The sequence below is a fragment of the Gavialis gangeticus genome, unplaced genomic scaffold (genome assembly GCF_001723915.1).
Source record: "Gavialis gangeticus isolate Ggan-Ray unplaced genomic scaffold, GavGan_comp1, whole genome shotgun sequence".
Lineage (NCBI taxonomy): Eukaryota > Metazoa > Chordata > Crocodylia > Gavialidae > Gavialis > Gavialis gangeticus.
In genome coordinates this window covers 1,643,658-1,654,148 of record NW_017729034.1, presented here as the reverse complement: position 1 = coordinate 1,654,148, position 10,491 = coordinate 1,643,658, and the positions used below count along the sequence as shown (strand labels likewise).

Genomic DNA, 10,491 nt, shown 5'->3' with positions numbered 1-10,491 from the left:
TCTGTCCCGCTGCCGACAGCTGCACACATCTGCAGCACATGCATCTGCCCCTGCACACACGCACATGCCTCTGCACACTCACATATGTGCGTGCACACACATACGCCTCGCCCCTACACGTACATGCCCATCTCTCAACACACACCCTGCATATGCACATCTACCCGTACGCACATCTGACCTTACACACCTCTACACACACACCTCTGCCCATATACACGCACACCTACCTTACCTTTACACACCTCTGCGCACACGTCTCTGCCCATACACACACCCCTACATGGCTACCCTACCCTTACACCCCTCTACACACACATCTCTACGCATATACACACATCTCTACACATACATCTGTACACATATGTGCACGCACACACAGAGCAGAAGCTTTTGTGAACCCAAGCTCACTTCATCAGATGCTGTGCAAAGACACACAGGAAGCAGAGTACAAGGAGAGAGAAACTAGCATACAAAAGACAAGAGGGGCAGTGCTAGGAGAGACAAGCAAAAGAGCAGTAAAACCCTGTGTTTCCTGCACTGCGCTGCACTGCCTGTTCCATAGGAGCTCTCTGGAGTGGAGGAGTGTAGTGTGATACCCCGCATTTGGCCACCACCTCAAGGCACACAGAGCTTGCAGGCACACACACAATCGATAACTGATGCTGCACAGACACCATCGACTAGGTTTGTTCTCAGGTTTGCATCTTAGCCTACCGTGCCAGTTACCATCAGCGTAGTGCCAGTGGGAATATTGAGTGCTGGCATAATAGTCACTTTAGTGCAATTAGCCTCCCACTGCTGTCTCCCAGGGCTCCAGTCATCGCCTAGCTGACTTGTCTGACACTATCTGTTCTCTGTTCGTTAAAGGTCAAGTTTTCAGACCATGCTTGTGGATGCTTAAGAGATGCAGGAAGGCTCTGGCCATGTGTTGCAGATTCTTTTAGGTATCTACAGGGCACGTGTCCACATGGGGTTGTGATCTGTGAGTTTTCCAAATGCATTTTCTTCACCTTATTGATATTAACACCATTTTTAAAAAGTTTTTAAAAATTAAAATGTACATCCCCTCTGTTCTTTAGCATTATTTTTTATTTCCATTTGTGGGTTGCTCTTGTTAAATGCAAAAGATGCTTTCAAAATTGTTTAGTTCCAAACAAAGCAGCGTTTTTATTGCTTTTACAGAAACAGCTTAGAAGTCACATAATGATAATGTTTCATGGCTTTTAATACTGCTGAAAAGGATTTTTGTTGGGCTGTAAGCATCCTTTTCTGGTGGAGCAGCGCAAACATAGCAGCATTCTGTCAGCACCTGGAAGCAAGTATGACTGCAAATGAAAATGAAAGGGCAAAAAACCTGGCTGTGACAGAAGAGTCCTCTGCGTGGCTGAGGTGGAAGTAGGAAAAGTTGATTTTAAACCACAATTGGACTTCTTTGAGCACTCCTGGACTCTGGCATAAATTAGCCCCATCTAAAAGCTGCTTTAATTTGTGCCAGCTGCTAAATCACCAAGGAACCATTATAATGGCAGAGATCTGGTCCAAAATGACCACAGTCTGCACCAAATGAAAGGTAAAAAGGAAACAAACAGCTTTAGGAGTGAAAAGCCAAAGATTTTTAAAAGATCTTCTGATTTTAATTCATTAAAGTTTTACTTAGTAGCACACAGAAGACATTTGTTTAAAAAATAGATTTTTAGCTGATTAGTGTTTCTGTTCCTTTAACAAACTCATAAATGCAGAGTATTTTTTTGGATATTGTCAACCAATTAGGTATGGGGCAGGGTCACTTTCAGAGTCAGGACACCCACTGTGTGTCATTGCTCCCCAGACAGTTTTAGCACCAGGTTCATATCCATTGGAATCTAATTTTTTTGTAATTCATGCTTTGTTTTGTTGGGGTGTGTGTGTGCATGTGCATGTGTGCGCGACTGTTTAGATGCAGTGTGTGTTTTTGTGCATATGTGTACATGTGTGAGAGTGCAAGACTTCACTGACAGAACAGCGAGATGGCTGCCTGGTGGCTTCCTCTGGTTCTCTTTATGGTGCTGTGGAAGGAGAAAAACCTGCCATACTGGGAAAAGCAGTGCTGAGGTTGTGGGTCTGTCTGGTCCCTGTGTACTTCCTCTGCCAAAAGGAAGGTCTGTCCCCAAACACAAAAAGATCTTCTTTCAACAGACCAGGAAAAACAAGAGGGCTCAACTGATTATGGAGGACAACAGATGAACAAAACTGTATGAGGATTGAAGGTATACGGTCAAAAGCAAGGATCCAGAAGGGGATACTGAGTAGGGAACCTTAAGTGGAGCCCAGTCTCCCATGTAGGAGTTCAAGAAGCCAGTGGATGCTTCCCAGATGACCTCTCTCTAGAGACTTGATATATGGAGGGAAGGGAAATAGGTCCCGCAGTCAAAGCACTTACTCTTCCCTGTTGAATATTCTCCTGGTGTGGATGGCCATCTTGGCCTGCCCCAGGCAGAGTTGATGAGGTTGTCTTGCATTGATACAATGGCCAGATAGCTAAGCAGTGGTGCTTCTTAAGATAAAAAGGATATCAGCAGCCTGTTGAGGCAGCAAGGAGTGGGAAGACGATGTCTGAAGCTCACAGAGGAGATTGTGCAGTCCATTGGAATCAAAAGTTAGTAAGCAGTTAGGAATACAGCAAACAGTGCAAGGTTGTGGTAGCTTACTGGGGATCCAAGAGCAATGTTTCTGGGGCCTGGAGAGAGCATGATGTCATTCAGCTGAGAGATGTGACAAACACTGATATCTCTTAGATCAAAGTTCTGTCAAACATTTTTATAATGTGGGCCAGATGTTACTAAAAGACGTATCCCTCGCACATACCTATTCCTTTTGACAGTCAACCAGAGGACAGTCTCCTTCAACCACTAGCAATAAAACACCATTCCTTTCTCAGTTCTTGAGATTGATTACATGGACAAGAGACATGGGAGGAAAGTATTAGCTGCATTTTTAGCTGCTTTTAATGTTAACTCAGAAACTAGAAATTAGTCAGCTCTGTATGACTAGCTACTGGCTTATTGAGTACACAACAAGAAAACTTGTCTCCTGCATACGCTAAGACTATTAGAAACCAATTTAAAATGCTTTTTCTTTACATAACTGCTTTTAAATTGAAATAAAGTGTTGGGGAGGGCAGGGCTTATTGAATGGCTGGTCAGTTTTGAAATTAAAAAAAAGGAAAATATTAAAATGCTGCAAAATGTCTCCTTGTCCATCATTCACTTGTCCATATGACTTCTCTGCTTGGCTCTGACTTTCACTGGCTGTATATGACCTAGGGCAAGTCTTTCCCCCTCTTTTCACCCATCTGAAGTGGTTATCAGCTTCTGGGCACTGTGAATTTTGATTGATAGCTAGAAAAGGGCCCTGAGATCTTTGTATAAAGATGCAGAGACTTAGGAATTCTGACAGAGCTTGGATGAATGTTGTAGAGTGATTTTTCTTCTTTTTCCAGTTGCTCAGCATGTACTGGCTGCTCTACTCCTGTGTTCTCTGACAATGAGCCCCAACTCTTCCCTCAGCCATGGGAAAGGCCTGAGGAACCTCACAACCCAGGAAGATGGGGCCGTCAGAGTGACAGAGTCAGTGGCGATTATCGTCATTGCTATCTTCATCTGTTTGGGCAACCTGGTGATTGTCGTGACCCTCTACAGGAAGTCTTACCTCCTAACACTAAGCAACAAGTTTGTGTTCAGCCTGACGCTGTCCAACCTCCTCCTCTCCATACTGGTGCTGCCGTTTGTCGTCACCAGTTCCATCAGGCGGGAATGGATCTTTGGAGTGGTGTGGTGCAACTTTTCTGCCCTGCTGTACATGCTGATCAGCTCGGCCAGTATGCTTACCCTGGGCCTCATTGCTATTGATCGGTAAGCTGCTGTCTTGTGGCACACAGCAATTCAGTCCACATTGGCTACAAACAGAAGTCTCATTTGTCCTGGAGTAAATAAACCGTTTTATCCTGGGACAAAGTGCAGTCGCTCATATCGTGCAATTGTTCATTTGTCCACGCCTGTTGTCTCTTATAAATCCTAAAAATGCTCACAGGATAAAAAGTACTAACAGTTTATCCCAGGATATCACAAAGTACATCTGAACGGTTATCCCAGGATTGCATTATTGAATCAGTGGCAGGAAAATGGCAGAGTGATGGCTGCATGTGCAGTTTTAATGGAGGCATTTCTTGATTTTGAATTCCTGATGGAAAGTAACCGTTGTAAAAATAGGAAGCATTTTTAATAGTGTCCCTTGGATTCAGTTTGAGATTTGGGAGGAAAGGAGTTTCTCTGGGGTATGAGGAAAGGGGAAATCTTAATCTCTTGTTAACTGGACTTAGCCAGTGAACTGTTATACCTTTTAATAAAGCTTCTGCTTCTTTTTATGTTTCCCAGGTACTATGCTGTCCTGTACCCGATGGTTTATCCAATGAAGATCACAGGAAACAGAGCGGTGGTAGCCCTGGTGTACGTGTGGCTACATTCCCTCATTGGCTGCCTCCCTCCCCTCTTTGGCTGGTCTTCCTTGGAATTTGACCAGTTCAAATGGATGTGTGTGGCTGCGTGGCATAAAGAGGCAGGCTACACTGCCTTTTGGCAGATCTGGTGTGCTCTGTTGCCCTTCCTGGTGATGATGATCTGCTACGGATTCATATTTCGCGTGGCTCGGGTGAAGGCACGCAAAATTCACTGTGGCAGCGTGGTCATTGTAGAGGAGGATGCACAGAGGAATGGGAGAAAGAACTCTAACACCTCCACCTCCTCTTCAGGCAGTCGAAGGAATGCTTTCCAAGGGGTTGTCTACTCAGCCAATCAGTGCAAAGCTTTCATCACTATTTTGGTTGTGATTGGTGCTTTTGTGATCACTTGGGGGCCTTATATGGTTGTAATCACATCAGAGGCACTTTGGGGGAAAAACAGCATTTCCCCTGCTTTGGAGACATTAGCAACGTGGCTGTCATTTTCAAGTGCCATTTGCCATCCGCTGATCTATGGACTGTGGAACAAAACTGTGCGCAAGGAACTCTTAGGAATGTGCTTTGGTGATCGGTATTATCGGGAGTCATTTGTTCAACGTAATAGGACAACCAGGTTATTCAGCATTTCCAATAGGATCACAGGTAACAAACAGAGTGATAAAAAGAAATACTCTTCCAATGAAAAAATAATGATGATGCTTAGGATCTGCACTTACTATACATCTTTCATAGATTGGGTAAACATGACTTAGAGCAGTGGCTCTCAACCCTTTTTAGACTCAAGGGACCACTGGATAGACTTGAGGTACCCCCTGGAAAATACCAGCTCTTCATGTTCACTCTTTTTTGATTACAGAAAAATAATGCAACAGGTTTTCTGTTGCAAAGAACTCAGAAAAAACAGAACTATGGATTTCTGTTTGAAATTTTTGGGTTTATCTTGTGAATTATGTTTGTAAAGCTAATAGTGCTAATGGTGTGTACCACCCTTCAAAGCATCTCGAGGCACCCTGGTTGAGAATTTCTGGCCTAGAGGTTTCTTTGCTGTGGGTGTGTGTGTATGGGGGTGTTTCAATAGATTTCTGTTCAGATTACATAACTGAGTTGAAGGAAGTTTGGGGTAATCTCCCTTGCTCCTCACTCCCATCTCTTCATAGAGCAACATTTTGTATGCCAGAGGAGATACAATTGTGGGCCTAGTAAAAAATAATTTCCTTCCCTCATTTCTACCCTCCACACACACATGGACACACACCCTATTTCAGATTATTCAAGCTAAACAGTATCAGCAGTATATTCACTAGAACTGATTTTCTACTACATCTCCCTGATTTTATGCTGGTGAAAACCCTTTGACAGTGGAATGACATTGAATATAACAAGTGCAAAACAAGTGTAACAGAGTGGAGAATCAAGCCTAGGATATTTTTAAGGAGCAAAGTGTAAATATTTTCAGCAACTAAAGCTCAGTATAAATTTGTTTGCCAAGTGGTTTCACCTCCCTGTGAGGTTGTCCCTTTCTTTAGTTCTAGTGAACGCTGCCCCAGATTTTCCATTGTAAGATTATGCAGCCAGTTCATTATGACTTCCCCAGACTTTTACCTCATGGGCTAAACTTTTCCAGACTTGATTTGTCCCTGAGATCTAAATGTTTTCTAAAGTTAAAATGGGTGTTTCTGAGGAGAGAAATACCACCTACTGTGTGAAAGAACCACACCAGGAAGACTGATTATACTGGGGAAAGAGTGAAGTTTACTAGAAATTAATGTTTATAGTTAACAAAATGAAAAAAAATCTTTAATTTCTTTTGGTTATTGTAATTTCAGGGGATCCTTGTAAAACACCAAGGTACAACTCCTGCAGACAGAAGTGAGAGTTTAAATATAATAACTGTCCCTTTAAAATCCTCCCACAAGACCCACATGCAATGAGTTTATGTTTAAAAGCAACTACATTTTTTACTACCCTCTGGAGATATCCAGGCCTATCCCACCATCTTTCTGTCTGCCTTTTGGATTGTTAAACTATATGGGGTGCAAGTGTTGTCTTGTGGGTGCTAAATAATGAAATAATTCATTCTTCCACAAAGTCCTTTTATATTCAGGTCTTAGAGAAAGCCCATTAGCCTCCCAAGACTAGTCCCTATTTCTAACTCTTTTTAGTTTTAAAGATATTTTATATGCTGGAAGGCCTGAGAGGCCAAGCTGCAGCTTTGCTAGCAAGCAGTCATGTTTGTACTGGTGTAACAGGGAAGGAAAATGGGTTTGTAGATAGTAAGTAACTGCTCAAAACTTGCAGCCTGTTTAGAAATAGCAAGAACATTCTTCCTCTTCTTAATGTGTCTGTCCCTAAATCCACTGACATCAGTGGGAATCTTTCCATTTGTTTCAGCAGGCTTTGGATCAAGCCTAAGAAGAACTTTGCAATATTAAATATCCAACTTGCAAATTCTCTGGCCAGAAGAGCTTATACCTCCCTCTGAGCTGCAATAATATTTCCCTTTCTGAAGATCAAATGTTATGTAGTATATTAAAATAGGTACAAGAGTTGAAAAATTCACATCTTCCAGGGGGCATTTTTTTCTAATAGTTTCTAAACTTTGTGGTTGTGAAGGGAATCTTGTAAATGAAATCAAACTGTTCCGATACAGTTGATTTCCTTAGTTTGCAGACATACAGTTCCATTGCCTCTGCTGTTCCTCAGAGATTAGTTATCTTGTAGAATAATGAAGTATTATTCTGAACCCTTTAAAACTTCTAGGAATTGGGCCTCTCCCATAGTCTTTGGTGGGAGAGCTGTGTGCCCAGGTCAACACTGGAGGAAAAGAGACCCCAAACAGGAAAGGAGAACCAAGAACACTGAGGGAAGGGCATGGAATTTGCTTCAGCCAGGAAATTCTGAGAGTAAGACCCTGGAAGGATAGGAAGTATTATTTGGGGGGAAGAGACAGTTTCAAATTTATCCTACATTTACCAGCCAAAGGCTGATAGAAAAAAAGAAAGCCCCAGAACTGGCTCCAGAGACAACACCTAGAAAAGAACCCAGAATATCCTCTTTCCCAGAACAGGTTGTAAAAGGCCAGGTTTCCAGCTAGCTCAGAGTTACTGAGCCATGCAACTGAGCACCTGGTTTTCATGAGGATCTTTTATAGCTCCATGAAGCTTCTGTGGCTGAAGAATACCTGGCAATTTTTGCAGTGCTAAATGTTTGAGTTTGTTGGCTCAGTCCAGTCTTCCAATAACATGCTTACATTTGCAAAGTGCTGAGAGCAGGCAAGTACTTGCCCTGTAGAAATAATCCAGAATGATTTGGTATCTGATGACTTGGGTTTCTGAAGGACTGGCAATAGGGCCTGTCTTATGACATGGCCATTGGGAGAAGGACAAATGGGAAAGCTAGCAGGTGGAATTGGTACTAGGATGTGGATGTTGTTTGATGATGCAATGGCTATAGTCAATCTGCACAACTTAGTAGTGCTAACACTGTTTTGTAGACTTGGGACTCTCTCCCCATCTCACAGCCCTCATGGCTGGTGGACGACCATTAGGAAACAGCAGCAGCACGGGTGACACTGGTTTCAGCTGCTCCCAGGAGTCAGGTAACGCTCTTGTTTTCCTTTCTGATACAGAAGTTTGCCTGCACTTTTGCAGAATTCTGTGGGGTAGCCTGCATTTATATAGCAATGTCTTTGGGTAGGAGAAGAATAATATTTAGCATTTCTCTGTGGTACTCACAGCAGAACAGCCTTAGCTGCTCCTCTCCTTTTATGTGGAGCTTACTGTGTCTATGCTGTGCTTAGTCCAGCAGACTAATTTCTTTCCCTTAAAAGCACGTCCTATTACTCTATTCTCTTTCTAGTACTCTTCAGTGACCTTCCTTGTCCCTACAAGGAGCTGAGCAAGCAAAGTGTTTGTTAGAGGTTTCATCTGGCCATTCTGTTCTAGAGTCTGTTGTACAGGGCAGAAGCTCTCTGTCTAGCTCAAATAACCAGGAAATGCACATGGGACTCTGCCAGGATTTTTCTGGCAGTAGTTTTCACTCCCAGCTGAGGGGGGAGGGGGAGCATCTAAAATCCCCATTTACAATCCATTGGAGCAATAGAGACAGCAGAAGACATTCTACTAGCTGATGAACTGCATTGTTCTCTTCCAGCTTGTGACTCGCATGCTGAGAGCAGAAAGCTGTCAAAGTGGGATTTTCCCTGAATGGAACCTTATTCTAGTTTGGAATAGCAGGTGCTTTGATGGCAGTAGGTGATAAGGATGATAGGAAAACCCTTCTCTTCCTGGCACCCTGGGTTATCAATATTGCTTTGCAGGTCCCCTGAGAATATCACTGAGAAGCAAGCCCCGCCTGCCCATTCCAGCTCTGTATGTACAAAACCCAGAAATTAAGCCACCCTGAGGACCTCTCCTACTACCACTTTTAGGCACACCAGATACAGAGGTGCCCTTAGGGCAGGAGATACTCTTAGGGAAGCCTCACAGCCTCATTTCCAGGTTTGGAGTGGTGATGCAAGAGCAGATGGATAGGACCAGCCTTCTCAGCAGTGCTTTTGGGAGTGCCACAGAAGCAGGATAGGTGCACTCTAAGAAATCTCCTAAGGATTTGAATACCTAGCTGCAAATGGTCCTCTAAATTCCCCAAGTATCCTTATCTGTTTCTATTTAATTCAATCTAGATGGTCTCTGCCATTGAAAACAGAGTGACGCTGAAATTGCAGAGCTAAGGCATCTTTCAAAGTGAGGGTTAAAGCCTACAAAAAAGTTTTTGTCATTCTTTAATTTTAGGTAGGTCTTCTTGGGAGTTATGATTTCCAAACATTTGCTTGGAAGCAAGTAAGTTTTGTTTAAAAAACTCTGACCTTGCAGGTACAGATGTGATGCTGCTTGAAGACTACAGCTCAGATGGAGTTCATCACCCGCACTGCATTTATCCTCCTCGACGGAGGAGTTCTGTGACATTTGAAGACGAAGTGGAACAAATCAGAGGTAAGCATAGGAGGTTTTGGCTGTGATGAGAACCAACCGGGCTGCGCACTTGGTTGGTCCTGTGCACCTCTGAAGGTATGCTAATCCTCTCCTAAACCACAGTACACAGAAGGTACTGCTGCCATCTGCTTTGCGGTGAGTGCTTATATGCTCCACTATTTCCCCCAATGCCTCCAGAGCCTTTTTGGGTGGCCTGTGGTTACTCCATCCTTTATTGCAGATTCACTCATTTTCCCCAGTGCTGCATCTGTGGCTTCACAGTGGTTACATCAGCAACCCAAATAGATTTGTTTTCCTATCCAGACTGCATCTCTCCGCCCATTCCTGTTTAGACACTACTGGTTGGTCTGTGAGCAGCAGGGAAGTGCTATTCCCATCCCAGTAAACATTGCTTGCAATTCCTAACAAATGTCTAGTTTGGTCTAGCTACCACGATGCCTAAGGGGCAATATGGAGCCCTTGAGAGCTGTACTTAATTCTTATGTGGCTGCAAAGGTGCTCATGACACAGCAGTTTAGCTGCAGGGGTGCAAAGCATATTTCTGGGAATGAGTTGTGTGAGAGCACACATTTTGAAACCCAGCTGCCTCTTCACAGAGCCCAGAACTTTTTTGACAGCTAAAGTTTAATTTGTGTAGATTGTCAGTTAGTGTAATTTGGGCTAAGAGGCTGATTGTAAATTACCAAATTTATTAAATCTGAAGAAAGCAAGGGTAATACTTCACGAATACCACTTTTTGAATTACATTTGATTAGTATTATTATTAGCATTAATATCTGAGAATCTTTTCTACATGCGTGCTGTAATACATAAAAATAAGGAAGTCTAATAGGAGACCATCTCTACTGCATTCTCTCTTCATAGAATCATTACAGAATCATAGAAGAGCAGGGCTGGAAGAGACCTCTGGAGGTTACCCAGTCCAACCCCCTGCGTGAGGCAGGATCATCACTGCCCAAACCATCTCAAGCAAATGTCGTGTCCCCCCCCCCCCCCCCCCCC

The 10,491-nt window shown here is 43.3% G+C and overlaps 1 protein-coding gene across 2 annotated transcripts in view; it reads left to right on the top strand.

Moving 5' to 3' along the window:
- Positions 1-387: 387 nt before the first annotated feature.
- Positions 388-10,491, top strand: part of GPR161 (G protein-coupled receptor 161) — a 12,165-nt gene continuing 2,061 nt past the window's right edge. The window contains exons 1-5 of one of the 2 annotated variants that reach the window (XM_019527307.1): positions 388-947; positions 3,482-3,893; positions 4,416-5,140; positions 7,992-8,096; positions 9,370-9,489. In XM_019527307.1, coding sequence (XP_019382852.1) covers positions 908-947; positions 3,482-3,893; positions 4,416-5,140; positions 7,992-8,096; positions 9,370-9,489 — 1,402 coding nt within the window. In that variant the 5' untranslated portion in view covers positions 388-907. The remainder of the gene's footprint in view (positions 948-3,481; positions 3,894-4,415; positions 5,141-7,991; positions 8,097-9,369; positions 9,490-10,491) is intronic. The other variant, XM_019527308.1, reaches the window with a different exon arrangement.